This window comes from Dermacentor silvarum, chromosome 7 (genome assembly GCF_013339745.2).
Source record: "Dermacentor silvarum isolate Dsil-2018 chromosome 7, BIME_Dsil_1.4, whole genome shotgun sequence".
In the NCBI taxonomy this organism is placed as follows: domain Eukaryota; kingdom Metazoa; phylum Arthropoda; class Arachnida; order Ixodida; family Ixodidae; genus Dermacentor; species Dermacentor silvarum.
Window position 1 is genome coordinate 93,760,047 of NC_051160.1, and position 26,947 is coordinate 93,786,993.

At 44.8% G+C, this 26,947-nt stretch overlaps 2 protein-coding genes across 2 annotated transcripts; one reads left to right on the forward strand and one right to left on the reverse strand.

Moving 5' to 3' along the window:
* Positions 1-1,168: 1,168 nt before the first annotated feature.
* Positions 1,169-26,639, reverse strand: LOC125946875 (uncharacterized). Its single transcript, XM_049670997.1, has 4 exons — positions 26,506-26,639; positions 26,369-26,445; positions 16,086-16,178; positions 1,169-1,441 (listed from the first exon to the last, which is right to left on the reverse strand). Exons 1-4 carry the CDS (start codon positions 26,565-26,567, stop codon positions 1,263-1,265), a joined length of 411 nt encoding a protein of 136 aa, XP_049526954.1. The 5' UTR covers positions 26,568-26,639; the 3' UTR covers positions 1,169-1,262.
* LOC119458280 (uncharacterized) lies at positions 3,702-5,596 on the forward strand. Its single transcript, XM_037720115.2, has one exon. The coding sequence runs from the start codon at positions 3,708-3,710 to the stop codon at positions 4,950-4,952; it is 1,245 nt and encodes a 414-aa protein (XP_037576043.2). The 5' UTR covers positions 3,702-3,707; the 3' UTR covers positions 4,953-5,596.
* Positions 26,640-26,947: the final 308 nt, after the last annotated feature.

Sequence of the window (26,947 nt, forward strand, 5' to 3'; positions counted from 1 at the left end):
CATTAAACGAACGACTTTTGAGTTGTAGCTTAGGTCTCGCTTTGACCGATTTCTTTAACTCTTTGCATACCACTGACCACACACCTCCACGTTGGAATATCAAAATTAGATTGCATTATTTAGCTATTCCTTGTGTCGCGCTTTTATTTGACGCGCTGTGTGCAAAGGCTATTGTGCCAGAGCTTCTCTGGTTACTATGCCGATCTCTCTATGGACGCTGCTTTTCGAAAGTGATTTCTTCAGCTACATTTGTAGTGACTAAGATACTTATGAAAGCACTAAAATACCCCTCGATTTAGTTGTGAGTAGATGGTCCAGTACGATATGATCATAGGAGTGAAAACACGTGGAAATAACGGAAATGGACCCCTGCAATAAATACAATATCGAATTTATTTGGTAATTTCGCAAGTGTTGCATAGAAGAAGCTGCCAGGCGTGGTTTATTGCTGTATTTTCTGTTATTATGACTAATTTTCTGATATGGCCATGTGGTATATACCTTAATTCATCAAACAATTTATTGTTTGTCGAGAAGCTGGCAATACAGTCCCTTCGAACATTTCTAACTTCATCCATATAAACCGCATCAGCCCTGAAATTTATTACACACTATAATTTACAACGCCCACTGCTTTCACTCGAGCATGGTCACGTTCTCGTCGCCCTCTGTACGAAATATCCTGATGTAAAATAACCATATTCCTTATGATTCAGGAGAAAGTTTGTCGAGCTTACGCATGCGACACTGCACAAATTTGCACTTCATTAAAATTACTGAAATAGAACTCGACTACATGAGAAAAAGAACGAACCAGTTGTGCCACGGAAGAAGTCTTGAGTACACCTCTCGTAATGACCATCAGCAACGTGTACCGCGTCCTGGAAAAGAGGTAAGCGCTTCGAAATTGTGACGCCTTTCACACGTCTAAAAATCCTGAGATTTGTTCAATATGATCCTTCTTTCATTGCTCCACCATTGCCATTTTGCAGCGAATAGAGGACAAATAATCCCCCCATACTATTTAGTATTCAATTTTTGGTATACTTTGGTCCTCTCTGAAAAATAGGGTATGACACTTTGTGACGGTTATGAAAGTGGTTACCTCTGACACATGCCCATTGCTAGAACTGAAGGACAAATGCAGGCCAAAAACAAAAAGGAAAACGCCAAGCATTCTACACTTTATTCCATAAATGTGCAAATATGTATAAAAAAACCTAATGGAAGAAATGAATGATTAATTGTCTGTTGCCATTTCTTTAGTTCAATATATCCAGCCGCCGAACTGGAGTTGCATCGGAATGCTGTAGAATCGCCTGACATTTCGGATTATACAGTTGCTCCGACTTCGGAGCAACGTGCTTGTAGTAATTTTGGCAGTCTCGATCGGGCCCAAGGGTGACAGAGGAATTTCTCACGCGCAGGTCAAACCAGAAGCCTGCAACAAAGAGGAAATAAAAATTCTCAGAAGGTGTACAGACGTTAGTTCTTACTATCTGCAAGCAAGAGTTTACCAAAAAAGCAATTAAGGACTAAGTGTAATAAAAGGCGATGGCAGAATATTCATATTTGTAGTTACGGGTAAATTTTGTTACCTATCATTACTTCTTCCCAAGTAAGATTGTGCTCCGCTCTGAGGATAATACAAAACAGACGTGGCAATTACAGTGGCCTAATTTTGAAATGTGCTCCCATATTGGCAACCGTATTGTTGTATATATAATGATACAGCAAAGCGGCAGGCATCGTACAATTTGTAGAAACTCCTCTAGAAATTCTTCAGTGGTCTATTGGTATATAAAACAACCACTGCTGTCAGAGCTTTTCTCCCCAAATTAACCAGACAGAGGAGTGCATGTGCGATTCACCATCACATGGCAATCCATGATTATTATTGTTCAAAATTCGTGGAATAATGTTAACGGTGACTTAGTGCGCTACGTACAGCCAGTAGCTGTACCAAGCTAAGAAAGCTGCAGGCGCGCGGTCACGCGCGATTCAGATGAATCATGAACGTACTAGTGCTTTTAATACGAATATTATTCCATCCCTGCTTCAGCCGTTGGAGCATGTATATATATATATATATATAAATATATTGTCCAATAGTTGTCCTATAGCTCGGGCTACTAGGCATAGGCTCACGATCGTGATGCCGTCTTGGTCGTTGCATTGCCGTCATTGAGGTTTTGGTCACCCGACACTCGTCATGCTTTCATATTCAAGTCATCGTTGTCATTCAGGCGTCATGCAGTCGTCACAACGCCAGTGCCGTCCTACAGTCGTTGTCATGCAATCGCCGTGACGCTGTTGTTTCATCATTATCACTTCAGTGACGTCATCGCATTGTCATCATGCCGTCATCGTCATACCACCTACATAGTTTCATCGACGTCAGTATTTCTTCTTTATTGTACTGTAGTCTTACTGTCGTCATTAAATCGGAATTAGGCCGCTATTGTGATGCCGCCCACGTGAGATAGTCGCTATCGTGCCTCCGTGGTTAGAACATCGTCGTATGCCGTCCTGGTCGCGCCATCAGCGTCGCTCCAGGTTCGTCATAAGAATCAGAATCTCGTCATGTCTCGTCGCCATACAGGTGTCGTGATAAATGTGTCGTCATGTCATTGTCTAGATGCACGTTTGATCATCTGATTGTCCCAATGTCGTTGTCATGCCATCGTCGGAATGACGTTGCGTTCATTCCATCGTCATCACTGTAACATCGGAATCCGGCATTAGTGATGCTGTCGTCGTCATACCATTGTCTTCATGCGATTGTCGTCATGCTGTTGTTTCACCATCGTCATCACTTCAGCATCTTCATAGAATTGTGAAGCCCTCGTTGTCATACCACCATCGGCGATCCATCGACGTCATTCCTCGTTCGCCATTGTATCGCCATCATGTTGTCGTCGTGCAATCGAGATTATCCCACCGTTGTCCTACCCTGGTTGTCACTGTGTCGTCGTCACATAGATGATATCATGCATCCAGACTTGTACGTACCTTATTACGTGTAAGTGATCATTGTAATCAAGTACATATTTGGTACTTTTGCTATATAGTGACTGCACTGTTTACTCTGTAATGCTCAATGTGATTCAATTACTTTCTCATTAGCCAGTTACACGTAAGTAGTTGCACTTTCAAGGAGACAGGCTGAAACTGGTGACATAGATTTGAGAGCCTGAATTTGGCGGGGACTGCAGTGTGACGCCCAAGATAGTGCCATGCAGCAGCCTCGCAGTAGCGGCTCACTGCTTTTGACTGAACACGTTAAGAAACTATGAAACTACCCGCGTCACCAAATTCAGACAAACATCGACACGCAAAACAACACAATATGTGAGGGGAGCGTATTGTAACAGCTGAACTTTACAAGCGCGCCTTTCTGCACATTTCAAGAGCTGCATTGCATTGCCAGTGATAGCGGCGTCAACGCACGCCGCGGGCGCTCTTACGGTGGGTGCAGAAAAAGGTTATTTATTGATAATAATCAAATAAAATTGAGTTCTCTTTTCTTTTCTCGTCATACGTATATAAAATTGATAAGGAATTTTATTTTCGTTGAATGAATTTAACTGTGTCTCCCTTTAATTAAAAAGAAACGCTTTTTTTCTTTCCCAATGTTTGTTCCCTGCAAACATAGTCGCGCTTCGGTCACTGCTCCCAGTGGGCGTGGGCACGGAGGAGCAGCAGCTATGCAGCCGGTTTTCAATCCTTTCTGCTTCGTTGTGCAGGCCTTGTTATCAGCATGGCCGCCCTTGCCGCCTGATGGATCAGTCGCTGTCGTACCATTACCTTCCGGGATACCGGTGCTGCCTTTTCCAAACGTTTCTTTGCCACTGAGGGAGCACACGGCAACATTGACGGGCTTCACCAGGACAGTGTCATCGGCAACGGCATCAGTCACCACCACAGATTTAAACGCACCGCCGGCATCGTTTCCCTTTAGTGGGCACGGAGGAGCAGCAGCTATGCAGCCGGTTTTCAATCCTTTCTGCTTCGTTGTGCAGGTCAGTAAATATCCCTCTTTACATGCTAAACGCTCACATGATGTTTGCCTGCTGCTCCTCCCAAGCCCAATAGTTATTTTGGATATTGTTAGTGAATGTGCGCATGTTGTCATGTTGTTGTTGTTGGCTGGCGACGTTGAAACGAATCCAGGGCCTGCCAATGATAGTGACGTTCTGGCTGCGATTGCCACATTGTCAGCAAAAGTCGATGCAGGTCATGCTGAGATGATGCAAATGCTAACCGAAGTAAGACGGAATCAAGAACAACTGGAACAAAAGGTGTCTGACATAACAACCAGACTTTCCGCGGTCGAATCCGTTGTTGAATCGTTTGATTCATCTCGGCATGACGAGAACCTACCTGGTATTGTGAGCAGTGTTATGAATGAAACTGTAATACTAAATTCACGACTCGATGAACTTGAGGATAGATCGCGACGTGACAATTTGATCTTTTACGGGCTTGTCGATAGTCCTGCGGAAACCTGGGCGCAGTCCGAGTGCCATGTTCGTGAGTCGCTCGCCCGTATTTTAAATCTTACGTTTCCTGATGACAGAATTTCACGCGCACACCGTCTGGGTACGCACGTCTTGGGCAAAACACGGCCAATAATAGTAAAATTTGGTTCCTCAAAACTGAAGGACAACATCCTTTCTCAGCGTTCAAAATTTCGCGGTACAGGCATATCTGTGGCTGAGGACTTTTGCCGAGCTACACGTCAATGTCGAAAGAAACTTATTGAATTCGGCAAGAATAGCGGCCAACAGTACACACTTCGTCTTAACAAACTGCATATAAATAGGAAAACCTACGTGTATTGTCCCACCACTGACCAGGTTTGCGAACTTCATTCAGGCGTGGCTCCTGTCACTAACAATAACAACCGTTCTTCCACAGGTACTAGCAGTGCACATGCAGCAACGTCATAGCTTATTACTAACCCGAATCGTAAACAGGTCTCTGTCTTCTATTCTAACGTGCGCAGCGTAGGTAACAAACGCGAATCTTTGTCCTCTCTAATAGACACGTGTTCAGCCGACATAGTCATTCTTACAGAAACGTGGCTCTCAAATCAGATAGCTAATCACGAAATTTTTGAATGTGAAAGTAACTATAAGTTCTTTCGTCGAGACCGCGAGCAGCGGACAGGCGGCGGAGTGCTTATAGCCGTCCGTGATACCATATCTTGCCGCGAGATAACTATTTCTACTGATTTGGAATTTGTATGCGCTCGAATAACCATCGATCACAAAGACTTCATCTTTAGTGCCTGCTACCGGTCACCTAGTTCAACTAACACATTTTGCAATGAACTTTCCGACATTTTAAGCAACTTGACACAACAGTTTTCTTCATGCCCTTTATTCTTAGTGGGCGATTTTAACTTTCCAGGGATTGACTGGAAAACCCAACCTACAGTTATAAAGGGTGGATCTGAGTGCCTTGCGTTCCTTAACCTATGTCTTGATTTTAACCTCACGCAACTTGTCACTAATCCGACACGAAGTTCCAGTCATTCCGCTACCGTTTTGGACCTCATTTTAACCACAACCCCTAACCTCGTTCCAAGTGTTCAACATTTTTCTGGCGTTAGTGATCACTGCATTCTACTTTTCGACTTACGTGCTTGCACCCCATCGTTCAAATCATCCAAAGTTATTCGTGATTATAAGAATGCTGATGTCACCGCTATTAATTCTGAATTGTCATCCTTCATTAGCGAATATTTGCCGAATTTGTACACTCGCACGGTGGAAGCAAACTGGGCTTTGTTTAAAAATAAAATAAAATACCTAATGGACCGTTATATCCCACTGAAGCGTATTACGACTAAATCTCGGGCACCTTGGTTTAACGCACAACTTAAACGGCTTCTAAATAAAAAGAAAAGGTTATTTCGACGCACAAAAAGATCCACAAACGCCTCGAGCTGGTTTGCTTACACTAACGCAGATAACGAATACAAACAGGCTATAGCACGGGCCAAGGATGACTTTTATTGTAGCACACTGCCGACACTTCTACGTGACAATCCTCGAAAATTTTGGTGCGCAGTCAATAACAAAAATGAAACCTTGATTGAGCTTTGTGATACTGCTGGCGTTCCTGTAGATAACAAGGACTGTTGTGATGTATTAAATAATGCATTTATTTCCTTTTTTTCGCATAATAATCCTGTTGTATATCCTGATTATCCCGACTCCGGTTTTTCCCCCATGTATCCTATTGTGTTTGATTCAATTGGTATTTCTCGTTTAATCGAAACCCTAAAGGTCTCTAGCAGTGCTGGCCCTGACGGTATTAATTCGAAGTTTTTGAAAAGTACATCAGTGTATTCATCATTGATTCTTTGCGAGATTTTCTCACAGTCATTGCAATGTTGCACCATACCAAGTGATTGGAAGGTGGGGAGGGTGGTTCCTTTGCACAAATCAGGTGTTTCTCACTCTCCACTGAACTACAGACCGATATCATTGACCAGTATACCTTGCAAGCTCATGGAACACGTCATCTATTCACATGTGGTATGTTTTCTTGAATCTAACTCATTTTTTTCTACTTGTCAACATGGTTTTAGAAAATATCTTTCGTGTGAAACACAACTTCTGTTATTTACAAACGACTTATTTCGCGCTGTTGATAATGGTTTCGTTGTCGACTGTATTTTTCTAGATTTCGCTAAGGCATTTGATTCAGTCTCACATCAGCTACTCTTTTTTAAACTTGACAGTTTGAACCTCGATGCCAATGTCCTAAGTTGGATTAAATGTTTTCTTTCTAACCGCTTTCAATATGTTTCGGCTAACGGTCATGATTCTTCTTTCGCTTCAGTAACATCGGGGGTACCTCAGGGGTCGGTTCTAGGACCACTACTCTTTCTCATATACAGCAATGATCTTCCTACCCAAGTTTCTTCTACTATAAAACTGTTTGCTGATGATTGTGTAATATATCGCATAATTTCTAACTCCTGCGACCATGCTGCATTACAGACTGACCTTGATAGTATTTCCCGCTGGTGTTCTGATTGGCTAATGAAACTTAATATTAACAAGTGTAAAAGCATGCGCGTGTCTCGAGTGCCTTACTCAACTAATCCCGCTGATTACACTCTTAATAACACACCCCTAATCGCCGTGACTTCTTACAAATATCTCGGCGTCATTATAGCCCAGAATCTATCATGGACTTTTCATGTGAACTATATTATCAACAACGCTAACCGCATGCTAGGTTTTTTGCGTCGCAACTTCTCACGCGCCAACACTACAGTTAAACTCACACTTTACAAGACCTTGGTCAGACCCAAACTTGAGTATGCCTGCTCAATTTGGGATCCTGGCCAGGTAACACTAACAAACTCTTTAGAGCTTATCCAGAATCGCAGCGCCCGGTTTATAATTTCTAACTATAGTCGTTATTCTAGCGTCTCCGCAATGAAACTAACTCTTGACCTACCAGACCTCGCTCTGCGCCGACAGTGTTCTCGACTGTGCCTCTTCCATAAAATATTTTACTTCGATCTCACACTTAAGGAAGAATTACTACATCGGCCATCGTACGTGTCATCTCGCATTGATCATTCCCAGAAAGTTGGTGTACCCCTTTGTCGCACAAAAATCTACTCTGACGCACTTATACCAAGAACCTCGGAAGACTGGAACCACCTCCCTGCCTCCATCACCGCCATCTCTGACTCCAAGAATTTCAAGACCGCCATTAATACTTACATTTGTTCTTGCCCCTCCTCTCTGTAAAGCCTTCGGGCGATTGAGAGTACGAAAATAAAAATAAATAAATAAATAAATAAATAACCACCCTTGCTGATGTCGGTGAAAATTCGTTCTGAACCGCTTCTCGCCCGAAGCTTCGCGTCCTATTTGGATCGACCTTGAGCGATTCATGAATCTGAAATAACGATGATGCAACGAACCTGACGGCATCACACCACACTTACATATCTAGTGGTGCAAGCTATTAGACAGCTTGGTCCTATTCGTCGGCGTAGGAAGCGCGACGACCACAGCATGACGAGAGACAGGTGACAAAGCTGGAATGATGGCGATAGGACGACCCTGATTGCACCACGACCATGGGCACGTACCTAGTGGTTTAAGCTGCGAGACAACTTGGCCCACTGTGTCGGCGCAGGCGGCGTGACGAAGACGGCACAGCGAGAGCCAGATGACAAAGCTGGAATGATGGCGATATGGAACGACCATGACGGCACGACAAATCTGAGCACATACCTAGTGGCTAAGCTGGCAGACAGCTTGGGGCGCTTTGTCGGAGTAAGAGGCTAGATACTCGTGTATAAATAGGATAAATATCTAGGCAGGCTCGAAACGCCCGAGGTAAGCAAAGAATGGTAATTGCATTGAAAAGGTAATTGCGCAGCTCTTTCGCAGATTGCTGTAATAGCAACCTTGCTGATAACTTATTTGATAAGAAAGCCCTTTCCAACAGAAATTGTGCCTGTTTCCCAATCGCGTCTAGTAAGGTCACCGGTTTTGGTTATATGTAAAAGTCACGCAAACTTGAAAAATGTCGCAACCATTTTCTCTTCGATGCTGTGCCGCCTATTGGCCAGTCGCCGTGGCGTGATCAATTCTCGCCATATAATTTCCAAGCTGCCATGGAGCGGTCAGGCAGACGAAGCAGTCAGTCGCAATCATTGCGCAAACGCAGTGATCAAAGTGTATGGATGTTGTTTGTTGTGTCGTTTAGAACATCTAATGTACGTTTCTTTCAATTCGAGAAGGAAAGGCCCCGGAGTATGATTTCGGGCGTGGCCACCACTGGATGTCAGGGAAAGCACTTGCTCATGGTATACCTCGCCGAATTTCTTATTTGCTTAAGTAGTTTGCAATACGAAACGTGAAGAACGACAGCAAGCTCCGTAACATGTGGTAGCACGGGACAAAAGGGATAAATACAGTCACATTACAGACGACGGAATTAGAGACCGGTTGCAGTAGCCCACTGGCTATGGCGTTCGGCTGCTGGGTTCGAGGTCCCGGGTTCGGTCAGCGCCGTGGCTTTGATGTCTTGATGGAGAAGAAATGCAAGAACGCTCGTGTACCTTGCATTGGGTGTACGCTATTCATCACGTAACAATAATCCGGAGTCTCCCATACGGTATGCATCATAATGGTATTCTGGTTCCATCAAGCAAAACCCCCTACCAAATGCGTGGTGTATTACATACAGAGACGAGCGTTTCTACCAGCAATGTTTGAATTAAGCGTGATATTGTTTTATGTACCGCTGAAGTGAAATGCCAGTGCCATTCACCGCAAGTCGCAGCTATGACACGATGTTATTTTACGTGTTACATGTTAGTCGCTTGATATGAAGCGTATGGTGCGCGAGTAACACAATCAGAACCATGATTATAAACTATGCTTAGGCACTTGATTCCTAATCAGTTAAACTGAACCAGTGTGACATGGCTATGGGGCTCGATTACATGAGTGAGTTTCAAAGTGCCAACTGCCACAATTATTTAGACTTCACTGGCACAAATGTGGAAAACTCGAAGAGGTCCTCACCCTTTCAGCAGCGTGTCGAGCAGGTATAAGTAAGCAACAAGAACCCCGGACAACGTTTCTGACGAGCGCGATATGTATGTCGGCCGGTGATGTCTACATGACTCCTATGTTGTAGCGTAATCACTGCTACGAACATGTGTTCTAGAATGTACAACACTATTTGCCTGGCGCATGCAATTTAATTAGACAAGATTTTCTCGCTCTAGAATTGGTGATTGTATTAGAGAGAGAGAGATACGTTAAATAAAGGAGCCTCTACGTCGAGCAATAAAAAAACTTTGGAACAGTTGTTGGCAGGTGAAAAAAAAACCTCCCTGATGACTCCTACAATTAACCCATGGCCATCAGTCCCCAGCGGCTGCAGAGCACCTGACCAAGGCGGCGGTCAGACCTCTTTACGTCTTCCATTTATGGAACTTTTCAGTTCCATATATCACTGGCTCTGTCAATACACGCACGCGGAGCAGCCATAGGGGCGAGGGAGAGAGTGAGCATCAGCAGCCGATGCGGAGGGACGCAAAGAAGCAGCGCTGCCGGCATAGCCTCGCTAGCCTCCCAGCAGGACCCAACTCTCGTCTAGCGCTGCTTCCAGCAGGCTTGCTGCGCTAGACTTTTAGTCGGGCCCAAGTCTCCTCAGGGGGGAACGCGGCATAAAAGAAGGTCGACTGACGCAAGAGAAGAGAGATAGCGGGGACTCAACCAGCCGAGAGAGAGGAGGGGCCGTGTGCCCAAAAAGACGACGACGCTTAGCCAATGGTGATGATGATAGTTTTTTAACACGAAAGTGTTTTATGCCGGGGTCCACCAAGACTTCACTGACGTATTTCCGTCACGGAAATACGTCAGCTTACAATGTACACGAACATAATACAAAGAAAGAAACCAGAAGAAAAAGTTCCACAAACATGCAAAATTTGGAAATCGAACCCACGACCTCTCGGTCCGCGACGATAGATCGCCGAGCGTTTAACCCATTGCGCCACAAACGCATTTGCGGAGAGCTACGCAGACGCGCCTTATATATCTAACACTCCTCCGTGTACCCGCGCTCTTGCTCGGGGTGGTGCCGCCGCCTACGAGCAGAAAAGAGAAGTACTGCATTATGACACTAACGCGCACCGACAGTGAACGCTTCGGTGGTCTCAGCACTACGACGCCTCGATGCCAGCATTCGAAGGGACGCTGGCATCAAGAAGCACTACCAACGCCACCTAGGTGGCGTTCACCGTACTCAGCACAGCGGAGCGTGGCCTCCGCAATTAGCTCTGAAAATGTTTCTGAAGTTGATCGCGGAGGCTGTAATTACGACGCGCTGTACGCGCTGATTTGACTCGGTGACGATTCAGTTACGTGCTTTGTCTTGCGCGTTGTATTAGTGTGTCAGTTACGTGCTTCGTCTTTCGCGTTGTGCTAGCGTGTGCAGCGTAGTGCAGCTTCCATATGCACGACGGTTGCTCATGGTCATCGACGTTGGTAGTCGTGATGGAGGAGACGTGCCACCAGGCGTCAGCGTGGGTGCATCAACGCCTAAGGGCGCTTTAGCCACAAAACACCAATAGACATTATATATCAATGTGCAATAAACATTACACTACTTCTGTGAAGACACGTTTCACTTTCGTGTTCTATACCGATTCCTATATAAGAGTGATCAACCACATTTTTTCTTCACACTGACACGATCCTCGGGGCGCCGTCTTTAACAGCTTCGCTCTAAAAAAATAAGGGCAGCTTCACTCTAAGTGGTGCGCAGACTGGGCAAACAGCGAAGATGGTGGCCCTTCCCTGGCTTTGACTTTGCATTATTTTGCTTAACTTGGTTTGGCTTGGAAGGTTCTTAGCTTTGTCTTAGCTTTCCGTTGCTTAACTTAGTTTGGATTGGCTGGTTCTTAGCCAAACTTAGCCGTATGGGAGTATCGGGACGTTACTCGGGGTCGGCGAGCAGTCTTCTAAAGGCCACTATATAGACCATCCTAGCGTTGACGCGCGAGCGCGCTCGGCACGTAGACGTCACGCCAACAAAAGATCAGCACTCGATAGACGTGGCCGACGTAACCGGCGTTCGTCGGCGTGCCACGGCTGAAGGCGGCGTCGAGATACGACATGCTGTGTTTCGCGCCGGCCTCGTCATCCAGAATGGACCGCATCCGCGTCTGATGCGAGGCGTTGCTAAGCAACGCGCGGTGGCGTCATCGCCAGGCGCAGTTATTTGTTCGCATTACGCGGCCTAACCAATAGCTTAAACAGCTCCGCGTTTTAAAAAAGAAGAGAAAGAAAGAACGTGTGTGTTAGAGGTTAAATACAACAATTTACGCCAATAGCGATTGAATAAATTCTGTAGGAAAGGCTTTCTTTAAAGAGTGTGCGATTTTAGTTTACGAGGCTAACAGTTACGCTAAAGGGGCAGACGCAGCACAAGAAGCACTTCGAGCTAAAATCGTAAACAGGGTCAGATATACGCGGTGCCGTCTCTTGTCTGCTAGAGCTGACAGCCTCTCGCCGCGGTACCCATGAGGGAGGTAAGCCGGCTCCAGTTGATGCCGTGGCGCGGTACTTGATGCCGTGGTGTGGCACCTAGTGAGCTTTGTTCTCGTAGCCAGGAGAAAGGGTGGGGAAGGAACGGGGATGACGTGTCGAATAGGTGAAGTCATTGTTCAACGCACCCGCGCGAGCAGACTGCAACAACGGATTCCTCCAACTAGCCTTCCCGTCGAAAAGAATATCAAATAAATAAATAAATAAATAAATAAATAAATAAATAAATAAATAAATAAATAAATAAATAAATAAATAGAAATGAAGAAGGAATAAAATAGAGAAAGAAAGTAGAAGCGAAAGAGAAAAAAAAATTGTCAGCGAAATAAAAACATTAACAACATTTAAAGAACTAGGTAAGTAGTAAGTCTGCATAGTAAGTCACCGTAAAAACATTTATTTGTCTTTGCATGCTGGCCGGACGCACTGTGCCCAGTGAAAGCTACATGCAGAGCGGGGCGTGAATGCGCAAACAAATTATATATGCAAAAGTTGTATGGTACGGTAGTTGGTCGTTGAAAAAAAGGTAAGTCATAAAAGGGAGCTGCATTCGCCTTCTAATGATCTTAATGCATTAATGATTAATGCTTAATGCCGGGGCGTTCACATATCCCAGTGCCATTTTGTAAATTTTTTGGATTAATTAAAATTCGCGTTGTTCGCGTTCTCTCGTAGTGCGAAAACAGCTTTCCAGTAATGTAACTTTCATACTGTCAAAGCCGTGACATTTTGGTGCAGTATGCAAGGTAGCGAAGGTTCCCTAGAAGCCCATACGTCCTGCAATGGCGGCTTGTGGAGGCACGGCTACGCCATCTACATATCGCGGGGCCCACTTCTCGCCGAACAAAAAATCTACATTTTCCATTGGAGGCTTGTTCCGCCAAGGAGTCTACTGCACCAGCTCACATCACATCTCTATAACATTGCGTATACTGAGCACACAACAATACATATAAAGCGTAGTAAATGAACATTCGCCAAAACATCGCATCACAATCTAACATGAATACACCCATCTCTATTTACAGACCTCATTCTATAACGGCACGCTTTACTCTGGTGAGCGTGAGTGTTTTGCATGAATTCAGAGCAATGGGTTCACACAGATTTTGAACGAAGTAGCATATCCGTGTATCCTTAGTACCAACACACGCCTGTTATTTCGGTGTCAAGATAAAGTAAACATTACATTGAAATGATTCGAAAAAACCACACTAAAATCTTCACTAACACAGTACGCGTGCCCCCAGTAGATTTTCTGTGGTACTGAGGTCATAGCTGAGACACAATATTTAGTGAGAAGGCAGTTCAAAAATAAGGTTGGTGAACAAATATTACAAGGATAACACTATATATATAGCCATTACTTTTTATGGCTACCCATAAGAGACTTTTGGCGAAATTGTAGTGTTAAATACGGTAATTCGATCTCGACATATTTCAGCACGCATCGCCACGAGCAAACTTCAGAAAGCCTGCGCAGTTTCGTATTAATAATTCTTCGTGAATGGAGAAAACAGCCTACGACTTCATATTTTTCTATTCTAATGGAATTGTCTGCACTTTTTCAAATGTTTTGGAGACGTATTGGATGCATAATTTTCAACAACTAGTGCTTTGCCCCGCGAGATGTAGTCGCACTTCAATTGCGCGACCATAATGGATGTCGCTGCTCTTTGGCTTGGAACTGTATTTCAGCCTCGCCTTCCCGACCATGTTAATTGACCTTGTAGTTAGCTTAGAAAGGGCAACGCCGAGGAATAACTGCTAATGTGCGCGATAACTGTTGAGCCGAATCCTTAATGGGGCGTTCGTCTGTTCTTTGCTTTTGACGTTGCATGATACACATTCCAAGAGATAGACGACACTCGATGAATCACAGTTAGTTCACCTTTAATGAGGTGGTTGAACTTGGAACAGCTTGCTCTCTGCGAATATTTCTGCATGTGTTTCCACGCCTTCCATCTCCTTTTCCCGCAGGGACGACATCCGATGCGCGGTCTTCTTTGTGTTTTTGCGTGCATGATGTTCTCTCATGCTTTTGGTCGCCTATACACCACGCGTGGAGAAGTGACTATTTTCCACCGTCGCTCACTTCGTTCGATTACATTAAAATGGCTTTTCAATATTTTCTTGACGTTTGGAATGTTCCTTGTGCAAGTTAACACCATGTTTTTCTTCCGCTTCTGATTGAAGCATTTGTGTTCTTGTAACAGTTGGTGACGGTTGAGATGTGCTTCTTGCGTGATTGTGTCATGAATGATAGAAGACGTCTAGTGCTCCCTTACAGTTACGTCACTCATGCGCGTAGTGCTTTTGCGGAAGTCGTCCGCGTGGGAGCAGATTCTTTTGAACCTGTGTGCTTGAGAACAAGGAACACTGATTTTACAGTGACGCGAGGTCGACATCTCCGTGGGATTTGTGTATACGCTAGTGACCAGCATGCCGTCCTCTATTCGAATGTGCACATTGAGGAATTTTGTTTCCGCATGAAAATATGGGTGCGTTAACAGAAAGTTCCGATGTGCTTGGTGGAAAGCATCCATGAGTTTGCTAAGGTTGTTTTCGAACCCTGTCCAAATAATGAAGATGTCTATAGGCACTGCTTCTAGAAAAATGGTCTGATATCATCTTGGGACACGACTCGATATGGTGCGTGGATGTGTTAGCGTAGTTTGGTGCCATTCTTATGCATATGGCGATGTCACTTAATTGAAAGAAGTGCTGACAGTTACACCCAAACCCCTCTAATTCTAGAACAAGCCTTGTTAAAATTTCGATTACTTTCGGGTTGGATATGATGTATGGTTATGGTTGCGCCATGATTCTAGAAGGTCGCATATGCAATCATCATGCGTAATATACGTGTAAATTGAATTAACATACAATGCGATAAAAATTCCCCATCTGGGAGCTTTATGTTAGCGGTTTCCAAAAGAAGGTGATTTGTGTCGCGCAAGTAGGATTGGTTTGTAAGCGGTATGTTTCCTATTGGCGACTCAACGTAACTGGATATTAGTTCGGTCACTGCTCCCGTGTGAAATATGAAAGGCCGGTCAGTGTTGTGCTCCTTACGTGTTTTGGGAAGCATGTAAAAACATACCGGCATCGGTTGAACTGCGGCGAGCGAGCTACGGAGCTTCAGGTAGATCGCGCGCTCCTAAGTGAATTCTTGCAAGGCAGCCATGATTATTTCTTTCTGTTGTGTGGTAAGGTTCGAATCAAGGCGTTTGTAAAATTTTTGTTTTTTAGTTGTCGGTTCCCTTACTCAATGTAGTTCGATTTGCTTAAAACTGGACCATCCTATCTACATATTCTAACCATGGGCAGTGCTGGGCATTGACGAAGAGGCCCATGTACCCCCTAATCGCAAATGGAGATTGTAATCTAGTAGACGACGCTAGGAGAGCTTCCCTGAGGAAGAGGATCCTTCACTATTGACGCTTTCCTGCCAACGCATGCGCCATGAGTACCTTATCTTTTTTTCTTTTTTTTTTTGAAAACGTTTCTCACTGTCTAAAAACATTGGCTACAGATTTGTCCGCACCTCATATATCCAAATATACATATAGACGTAGCAGGTACGCAGCAAAACTATTAGGTTTTCTAGACCCTCCCATAACTTCACCCTCAATGCATCCGTTTTCATAAAAATGAATATGCTTCCAGCTATCAGTGCGAGAAAAAGCGAGTGCCCATACCGGGAAGTTTTGCCGGCGCAATTCTACTTTTATGTAATTGGATGCAGTAAATTGATAACCAGTCTGCGCAAGATCGCCACATGATAAGCAGTTTTGTAACCTGTTTGACGAATTTGTACGAGTTTCTACGAATTTCTTTCTATCCTTTACGAGTACGAATTTCTTTCTATCCTTCTGCGGATATGTTTCTTTCTCGCTCATGGTTAACAAACCCTCGAGGCACGCTCTGAACAGCGAAGTATTCCCGTCTTCAAAGCATGCGTGGCATACATACTTGGAACGCCCAGTGTTAGTGTCACATTCATCACGGCGCAGGTGTAGTTGTCGTTGGCGTAGATTATGAGCTCATAACCCTCTTTAAAGCCGCCTGTGTATGGGAAAGGACGCAAACAGAAACAATCAAATTTTCTATACGAATACAGCTTCAAATGCCCTAGCAATGCTTCCCGTTTTTATCCCCGTTTTGACAAGTATGACTAATTCTATACCCAGCAGCCACAGCGACATATCTATCTCAGCAACATCCAAATGCTCTAGAAAACAATGTTAGTATCACGACACCGTAATTATGCACTGTGCGCTTGTCAAATAAACCAATCAACAGTGAATGTTCCTTGACCATTAGCCAGAATAGACTGGAGAGAAACCTGTTGCTGAGAAATAACAGAGACATTTTTGATTCCCATTCCCCATCCCTATACAGAGTAGTATGCCAGCGGTTATATGCGCGCCGGCAAAAACAATTTTTTTTTAATAAAGAGCCTATCTCTCTCACAGAGAACATATCCTATTGCGCAGTCACCGCTTCAGACAAAAGCCAGCAGCTCGCTCGCTGGAGTCTAGAAAAGCGTTCGACTGTGTGGTGTAGAACTTCTTTCTGTGGAACTTGCATCTGCTATATAAAGTGGCCAAAATGAACATACGGAACCAAGTGCTAACCCCCGTATGCTATATTAAAGTAAATCACCTCTGGTAACACAGTGCATAATTCAGTATATAGATATGCATCTTTATCATCTACTATTGCAGATGCATACCACTTGCGAATTTTCGCATCGCTGTTTTGTTCAACTGTCACACTGTTTTTCTGAAGGTTGGCGGAACTAATTGCGCACACTAGATTCGATTGAACAGTACGCTTGAACCAAAATGTCTTATTCAGCAAAGGAGTACGCTCAATTCTGAAACAGCGTCTAACCCAATAAGATATTGCGCTTAAAAGAAATGCAGCTAGCACATACTTTCTGAAGCACCCTTGTTGAAAGGTGGGAATTTCTTGCACACATTTACGACGTAAGTGCAGAGTTAGCTTGTCAGTACGTACCTAAAACAACAGCTTTGTCAAATAAATATTCACCAATATTTCCAATTACAGAGAGCTTTCAACATAAAACAATTAGGAAACACATTTGATAATATACCTGCATAAAGCCGAAAGAAAAACAGCACAAAGAAAAGATACAAGCTCAACATCGTACTCAACCGCGTGTTTTAGCGAACACTTTCAAACTTTAAAGAAATTGCCTGTGGCAGCTAGTACAATTCTAGTCCATCAGCTGGTCTCGAAGAGGCGGTCATTACTTGGACAAAAAACTGAAATGTATATTTGAATAATTAGGCAAAAACACGAATTATTTTTCTAACCAATTATCTCATGGCAAAGTGCTGCGGCTGCAATAGCATACTTATCCTGCGTCACTGACACAAGTTAAATCACTGGCGTGAGTTCACTGAACTCACGCCAGTGGACAACACTCACGCTGATGACCTAATTTTTTGAGGTAGCGAGTGTAAGTGACGATACGCTTATGGTACAAACCACATAATAGCTTTATCGTTTTCATTATCATCATCATCATCATCAGCCATCTTTATGTCCACTGCAGAAAAGCTTCTCCCAGAAGACCTGTCCCAGTTACCCTTGCCTTGCGCTAGCCGATTCCAACTTGCCCCTGCAAATTTTCTCATTCGATCACCCCACCTATTTTATGCTATTCACGACTACACTTCCCTTCCCTTGGTACCCATTCTGCAACTATAATGGTTCATCAGTTATCTACCCTACGCACTACATCGCCTAATCAGACCCATTTTATTTACTTATTGTGAATAAAAATATCGGCTATCCCCGTTTGCTCTCTGATGCACACCGCTCTCTTCTTGTCTCTTAATGTTAAGCCTAACACATTTCCCTGCGTCGCGTTTTGCGTGGTCCTGAACTTGTTCTCGAGCTTCCTTGTTAATCTCCATGTTTCAGCCCCATATGTTAGCACCGCTTGAAGCTTGAATGCGATAATTGTACCCTTTTTTTTTTTCAACGAGAGTGGTAAGTTTCCAGTGATGATTTTGTAATGTCCACCATGTGCACTCCAACCTATTTTTATTCTTCTGTAAATGTCATTCTGATGACCACGGTTCCTTTTGAGTAATTGAGTATTTTCATTTGAATTCTAGTGTACTGTATTTGAATTTGAATTCTATTGTGCTTTATGTAAACTTGAATTGTATTTGAACTGATAATTTCAGCAGATATACTGCTGCGCTGACTCTAGATTGTGACTAGCGATCATGAATTCTTGTTCCCTTGTCAAGCTGTTGAACATCACCTTTGTCTTCTGCGCAATAATCTTCAACCCTACTTTTACAGTATTCTCGGTTAAGTTCCTGAAGTACTCGTTGCAATCCATCTTTGGTGTTCCTGAACAGGACAATGTCACCTGGCAATCGCAGGTGGTTGAGGTATTCGCCTTTGATCCTCGCTCTTAAGCCATCCCAATCTAATAGCTTGAACACTTTTTCTCAGTATACAAACTTTCTATACAAGGCTTTTATTGTTTAGCAAACCCTGTCAATTGTCTGTAGGAGGCAAGATTTTAATAACAGTGGACGACCTACGAACAGCTGCCGAACAGTTTTGAGGACAGAGGTAATTAGGATTTGCTTTCTGTCACCGTATGATATTGCTACGAGAGGGACATTCTGCCTGGGGCAGGCGACGAAGAAGACGGTTCTATCGGGTGCGGGTGGCTGTCCACCATCATGGCTACTGTGTCTCTCACGTAGTGTAAATACAGTGTAAATATTCCCGCCTTGTGTCGTTTTACGTAACATCTTTCTGGTGGAAATGCTGGGTAGTTTCCATCACGGAGCCCCGCAACGGCCGCTTCATCACGCTTCGGACCATGTCAGTCGGTGCACGTACATCGTCTTCACCCCCTGCCCCTCCCGTGGCTCCTAGCTACATTGGTCTGTCTCCTGCTCGTGATGCTGGCGTCTTTTCCGGCCAGGATGGGGTTGACGTCAACAAATGGCTCAACCACGAATGGATCAGCGCCAGCTACAGGTGGCACCCGACCCTCATGCTCGCCAACGTGCTTTTTCAATCGCCGAGAGTACAAGAAACCAGATAGTATAATGGTGACCACCGAAATAGAATGCACGGGCCTCTGTCGATGTCACAGTGAAAGCTGTACTTTTGGGCACGAAACATAGCGCATAATATATGGAGGAGTGGTAATGCAGCAGTGCACCATATGTTTGCAGAATGGATTCTGGAGCCATAGGAAACATCGTTTCGAAGCTATGAACCTTGGATGCTGGCGCCAAATTTTCTTATTATCCGTAACAACGTAACATACCGAGCCCAACAAGGCTCTTATCAATTCCTACTTCACCTTCCCAGATCATATTCTTCCGTTTACTTTACGAATTGAAAATTTCTGTACACAAGCTAAATTTTTAGTCATAACAACCGCATTTCAATGTAATAAATCACGAAAGCTGAATGAATGCCTTATTTTCAAAACACGTGTTCGACCGAAACAGATAAAACAAGAAGACAAAGGTGAGAGGCGATGATGATGATTATGTTCTTGCAAAAACAATTGAGTCTACAGTTGCCACTGTCACTCCTTGCCAGTGGCAACTTTACTCGTTAGTTTCACGATACAGTACTTCGCTTCACTGCTCCTAGATAGCGGCACCATCATTGTAAACAAAACATATTTTACTCGATCGCGCCGAACTTCACATTCGTTACATCCGTTACAGGAAGTTCATCGCAGACCCCGGCATAAAACACTTTCGTGTTAAAAAATATTACGTAGAATCTCCTCAGGGAGTTATCGGAATGAAGTGTAAGCATTTCCTAATAACTACATGGCGTTGATTGCTCACACTCAACACTGCTGCGAATCCTAGCACTGCTCAGCGGTTGCGGTCATCTTCGCGCCATTACGGTAAATGCGACACCGCTGTGGCGACACGAAATGTGGAAGGCGGCGCAACGTGAACTCACGAGACAAGCAAACTACTGCAGGTGGTGGCGCCAGGTGCGCTGATGACGTTCCGATCTGAAGCCACGGCTGCTCGACTGTTCTGGCTTACTGAAGGTGTACCTAGTGCGTGCCTGATTGCACACATCATGTGGGTACAGAGGCGTGCTCTTGCCACTGCTCGCGCGTTCGTCGTCGTCTTTTTCCGCAACTGGCGAAATCATTGCTGCTTGCTCTATCTTGAATGTAAGGCCTCATTCACACAGCCGTCAAACGCTACGTCACGTCACCGTCACGTCAAAAAAACGCACAGCAGGTGCGACGGAGCAGTGTAGGAATAGGCGACTTTCGCAATGCCGAGCGGTTTTCTGCTGCTGTTCTTGATTTGCAAGCGGAGACCGCAACAAGGGCGCAAAGCTCGGCGACGAACAAGTACGTGGGGGCGAAAAATGTGCAGGAATCGCAAGTTCGGCCATCGACGTGGTCCATGTCGCACATTTGAGCACCACCAAAACGGACAGCTGAGTTTTCGACGTGCCGCACGTGGAACCAATGCTGGCACGCATGTAAACAAACCAGCCGCTGCTGCTGTTGCCAGCTTCAGCTTTGTAGTATGGCTGTATTTAGCGTCGGCTTCTTAATTTCTGATTGGTCGATATTTGAGGGGCGGGGATCCGTCACCGTGCTGGCGACGGAAACGTAGAGCACCGCTCTGCGTCGCCGGTGAGCCGTTCTTCAGGGGAAAACGACTCGGAAACCCTCTCGCCTGACGAAAACGGATGCCGTGACGGTGACGTGACGGAGCGTTTGACGGCTGTGTGAATGAGGCCTAATCGTCTTACGTGACGGATGGCCGGACGCACGGACAGTTTTCGCGTTGGGTGACTACAGAAATGCTTACGCATTTATACACATTGGCTAACGCCGCAATAACACCTCTTATGTCCATGACACATGCTTGGACCATGCCCTATATAGAACAAGCAGATGTGTAACCCATCATCTACCCCTGCTTCGGACACTCGCGCACTCCGCAGCCGGTCGCTCGACCACTTTGGCAAGTTAGAATCACATTGTAGAGTACGCCATTATTACTAACCCAATCAATTTCGTAACATGGACAGAAATCCCATCCAACTATCGAGGTAGTCACGCACTGTATCTACAAATAATAATCTGACCGCTTCTCAAAGAAACAGCATAACCTATACTGCAGCACAACGCTACTCATGCTATTCAATCATTCTGTATTCCGTCACTTCTCATGAATGATAAAGCAAAGCTTTGAATTACAGCGAAAATGCTACAGTAAGGCCACATTCGCGGTGCAAATTTTCAGATATGCACAACTTATCTCTCAGACTGACTGCATATAGCTCAAACATGCGCACACACATCACGCTTGGTGCTCCGTCAGCATCAACACGAGGGGAAACTCCGGCCACGCTGGCCTAAATCACTTCACTATGCCTCACAGAACCGTTTTGCACGTAGGAGACTCCACGTCACAACTTCATACTGAACAGACAGCGCAAGCGCTAACATGACCAGCAGAAATGGCCGCTGGGCGTATACGCGGCATAAAACACGGAGCGCTCGCCCAAGTTGAAAATTCTAACATGGCTACAATTGTAGAAACATAGTGTGCAGAAACTCCACTGGAGTTTTCTAAGTATGCCTAAGCATACCCTCACATTTCAGTTGGCGCAACCCCAAATGTTTAGTTGGCCCACCCCCCAAAATTCAATTGGCGCACCCCTACTGTAGGCTTCCTCATGCATTTTATATGGATCCCTATGGATGCTTATGCGTACGCATAAATGTGATCATATAGGATTTATCTCAGACCAATCTTCGTTTTCTTGTTAATTGTTTCTTATCCCTAATAAAGCTACCAATCATCCACATTTACAGTATATAACAATTAAATGCCTTAACTTCAAGAAATATTCATTTTTGTGCAGGCACAAGGCATTACACCTTTCGCGTGACTGATTTTCCAGGGGTACTCGCCGAAAAATGCTGATCCAATAATAGTCCAGCAAGGACTTGGGGATGCTTGTGACAGTCCATACTGCTGGTGACACGGTAGACTTGATAGAACTGACGTAGTCGGAGGGGTCATCCTGAGGTGTGACGGTAGCGAATGCGAAAAAATGGTGACCTAAACTAAGCTCCAGGTACCTCTGCAGCTTCAGAGACTAAGGCCAACTGACGATTTTATTTAAAAAAAAACGTGAATGGCGACCACGCGAGAAGACGAAGATGAAAGACGATGATGATTAGGTACACGGGAAAGCAATGAAGTGCACATTTGGAAATCGCAATAATAATATTATACCTATCATTGCTTGTATGAAGTTATTTTATTCGTCGTTTTTGAACCCTACAAGATACGGTAACACATTATAAAGAAAATCACCATCACCATCATCATCAGCCTATATTTATGTCCACTGCAGAACGAAGGCCTGCAGTGGACCTAAATATATGTCCACTGCATGCCTATAATATGCCTACATGATGCCTACACTGCAGTACACTGCATAATGCCTACACTACACTAATATGCCTACACATGCCTACATAATATATGTCCACTGAAGGCCTTCGTCCTAAAGGACGAAGGCTTGCAGTGGGCATAAATTTACAGAAGAATAAAATGGGGTTGGAGTGCATACGGCAGGCATTGCCAAATCCTGTCAGGGAGCTTGCCACTGTCGTTGAAAAGAAAAGTGTACAATCATTGCATTATACCGGTGCTAACATATGGGGCAGATACTTGAAGGCTTACAAAGAAGCTCGAGAACAAGTTAAGGACCGCACAAAGAGTGATGGAACGAAAAATGTTAGGCCTAACGTTAAAAGACAGGAAGAGAGCGGTGTGGATCAGAGAATAAGCGGGGATAGCCGATATTGTAATTATCATTAAGCGGAAAGAATTGAGCTGGACAGGTCATGTAATGCTTAGGATGGATAACCTGTGGACCATTAAGAGTTAGAGAATGGATACCAGAGAAGGGAAGCGCAGTCGAGGACGGCAGAAATCTAGGTGGGGTTAGGCTGTCGTGTTCCGCCGATAGGTATCCCCTGCCGACGCCGGCCCGATAGACGCACGCCGTTGCTACATTATCTAGTCGATCGGGTCTAGCAAGCAAGCCGAGAAGTGTCCCCACCTAAAGAGTATATATCTTACACCGTGCTCGAGATGTCGAACACATGCGACAACGGTGAGCAGGGAAGCAGGCGTTCGGGCAGAGCAGCGTCAACGTGGCAATGGCGGGAACGCGTTCGCTAACATCAATAACGGCGCTGCCAATGGCGCGCGCGCTTGGATGCTACGTAGAGAACGACGTAAATGACGGCGCAGCCAATCGAGACGTTTAGTGATACATAGGACGAACGGGTTTTTGTTTCGCCTAGCCTTATACAGCTTTCTCTGTAATTGTCCGCATATCTGCTTGTTTCGCTGCTAATGACGTCGAAAGACGATAGTCTTCTGCCGCCGCTGATACGTAGCACCCTCTCTTCTCCCCCTTCCCACCCCTAACGCTCTTCCCCTCCCCTCTTCCCATGATAGATGCATAGAGGTTCTGCTAAATTCAATTCAAATTTCCCGCGTTTGCCTTGCTCTCGCACCACCTGTTGGGGCCTTTTAATACTATTGGCTTAAAGCCGGCTACAGAGCCGCGGCTTCAGTCTCTTGGACACCACTTCTGACGCGTTGACGTTTCATTTACGAACGCAAAAACCAATCAAATGTGTATTCTTAATTAAATGAACGCTGCGGATCACGGTTGTGTACATATATTTTGCCTCAAATAGGCCTGAGGTTTCCTTTGGGCGATATAATGTTGACGTGTATGACCCCGTGCCACCAGTGCTAGTAGCTTGGTTGGTTTGGACCGGGCGGTTGAATCGATTTTGGCCGAGTGGTTGAATTGACAGACAACGTTTTTCGCGTTCAGGTAGACCAAGAAAGGCTATCGTCTCTGGAAGTTCTAGCAGCACTAACTAGGCAACGCGCAGAGCTGCTACCGACGCCATCCGCCAGTTTCCCCGCATTAGCGCCGTACGCGCGTGGTGTCCGTGACTGCAGCAGGCGCCTCTGGCAGCGGCTCGGCAGGTTTCCATCAGCCACACCTCGGCAAGTGTGGCGATGGAGTTTGGCCGTGACGTCACGGAGAAGATAAACCTCGGAGCCACCGCGACGGCGGCAGCACTTGTCTTGCGACGACCAAAGAAGATCCGGACACCCGAAGAAGAAGCCGCTCATCTTGAAGCGCGTCGCTCGGCCAAGCGGAGCGGCGAGCCGATTCGGAATACCGTGCCTAGCAGCACTTAGCATTTCATTGCAACACTTAGCAAAGCCTAGTAAAACATCGAAGAAAAGCGAGGTCGATCACCAGCTCCGCTGTTTACTCCAGCCTTGCACACTAGTGCAAGCTGCCCACGTTTTTTTTTTTTTTTTTTTTTCTTTTTTTTTTTTGCAGTGGCTCCTCCGCCGTAAGGGGTTCTCGGAGAAACTCCTCAGGACTAAAAATAAAGTTCATTGCCGGCCTGCCTGCCTGCCTGCAGTTACTTTCCCGTGCTCACTGTCTCTGTTATTTCAACGTTGCTTGCGGATGGGCATGTTTGTGCCCGGCGGCGGAGTTACTTGGCAGCCCTATTCTCATCAGCTCTAAAACAGTGTAGCGCGATGCCCACGCTGTAGAAATGTGTCTTCTAGAAAATGAGACGCTGCAACACTGGCAATGTCTTCTCCGTGTTCACAAAGCTCATGCCTCACAGCTGAAACTGAAAAGCGATACAACCGATCTGGCCATCTAAACCATAACCACTCTTAATCTATCTAATTTGCCGTGATAAATGCCTTCAAAATGCAAGCATAAATATTCCTTTATTTACTCGCCACTGCAGACACAAGAGAATTGAAACAGGAGTGATTTAATAATAAGCGAAATCAATATAGTATATCAGACACGGAAAAATAATATGGTAAAATGCTGTTTATACGTATTTACAAACTCTGAACAGCCTAATTTGCCCTACTAAGCTCATCTGGTAATGCTCTCACGTTAGTTCAAAAAAAATAATTTTGAGCGTCTGTTTACTATTTTAAAACTATTTTACTATTTCTGATTCACGGCCACTATTTATAATTCACGGTCAATGTCAATAACTGACGGCAATTGCGTAGCATAAATAATGTGCACACATCTTCAAAGCTTTTTGATTATAGCCATTCGTCGTTTATTAGGGCGAAAACCTTATATGCCTCATCGTTCAGTCGATCTTCGAATTCCTTGAGCGAAAACCGTGTCGTCGTAGTGAAATCCTGCACGATGACGACTCGGTGTAGTAATTCACTTACTGCACCGACCCCCCATCGTGTCTTACCTAAATACGAACGCTCACGCAACCATTGTGATGGTGTGCGGGTCACCGTCTCCATCGTGTTCTAATTAAGATAGAGTTAATTCAGGCACCCGAACCCACGACCTACCGTGGGAGTCGTACCCTCGAGCTTATGTAGGAGTCAAACCCACCACCTTTGGTGTTAAGGCGGAAATAATTAAGGCAGAGTTAAATAATGTAGAGTTATTAAGGCATTCCAACCAGGTTTTCGACCAGTGGGGATGTTGAACCCACTACTTTTGGCGTTAGTTAGGGCGAGGTTAGTTAAGCCACAGTTAATCAAGGTCGCCTCCATAAGGGCACTCAAACCCGCGACCTTTGGTCGGCACAAACAAGTAATAAGAAGTAACAATGCATTCGAATGACAATGTCAAATAATTTAATGAATGTATCTTGAGCGCCCAGGATTTCGCCTTCAGCCTCTTTGGCGTATGTTAAAGTAACTCAATTTTTTAGAGTACGCTTTCTGTATTCCCCAAAGCTTGTCTGTTTATATTTACGCCATGGGCTGAATGATGTTGGATAGCTTATCATGTATAGCTTTGGTGCTGTCGCCACCTGCTTGACCAAATGCGGCTTACCTCGTCACACACAAAAAAAGTATAATCCGCAATTTCTGCAGCTTCCATTCGATACGACTTCATGTAAACAAAAATACCGGATAATACTTATTTCTTGTCGGACAAGGTGACTGAGTGTTTAGGCAGCAAACTTTATCAGAACTAAACTCAGCAAAAGTTGTCATTTGTAGTTACTTATACGTGCATATGAGTTTATTAGAACAGTGAACTGCTTTCGAAGAAACGTTGAACAGACCTCTGCAATGCTCTAGGTATTGTAATATGAATAGAAGTAATGTGCCTACCTGGCGCACCAAATAAAATCGCATATGGATCCGAGTCGTTATAAGGAAAAAACGTGCCTTCCACCGGATATCCTGACCTATGGAGAAAGTAACAGTAAGTGATTTCGTTTTCAAGTATATTGTTGGCTGCATCTTACTTGTTTCCATGATAATACATTGTCCTATTGAAGTTGATCGCTTCGTTTGTCATATTGACCATAACATCCACTTTGCAGCTAATGTTAGCATGAATTGTGGAATTATAGGTCCAAATTGGTTCCTCCGTGGCAAGAAACTGCAAAAGAAAAAAAATATTAGGATGTGGTCTTTATATTATGTGGTTTTATGCGCCAAAACCACGATATGATTATGAGACACGACGTAGTGAGGGACTCCGGATTAATTCCGACCACACGGAGTTATTTACCGCGCACCCAATGCACGCTACACGGGTGTTTTTGCATTTCACCCCTACGGCAGCCGCAGCGCGGATTTAACCCGCGTCCTCGGGCTTAGTAGCGTAACGCCGTAACCACTACGCAATCATGGTAGGTGAGGTGCTACACTCTAAAAACCCCAAGAATAGTCCAAATTATCGGC

What these genes read in the sequence shown, in the direction of transcription:
- LOC125946875 (XM_049670997.1), bottom strand. Translation starts at nt 26,567, where the DNA reads ATGGTCAATATGACAAACGAAGCGATCAACTTCAATAGGACAATGTAT. An exon ending in GATTTTATTTGGTGCGCCAG is followed by an intron (nt 16,179 to 26,368) that starts GTAGGCACATTA and finishes TCCCATACACAG; the next exon opens with GCGGCTTTAAAGAGGGTTAT. An exon ending in ACTAACACTGGGCGTTCCAA is followed by an intron (nt 1,442 to 16,085) that starts GTATGTATGCCA and finishes TCTTTGTTGCAG; the next exon opens with GCTTCTGGTTTGACCTGCGC.
- LOC119458280 (XM_037720115.2), top strand. Translation starts at nt 3,708, where the DNA reads ATGCAGCCGGTTTTCAATCCTTTCTGCTTCGTTGTGCAGGCCTTGTTA.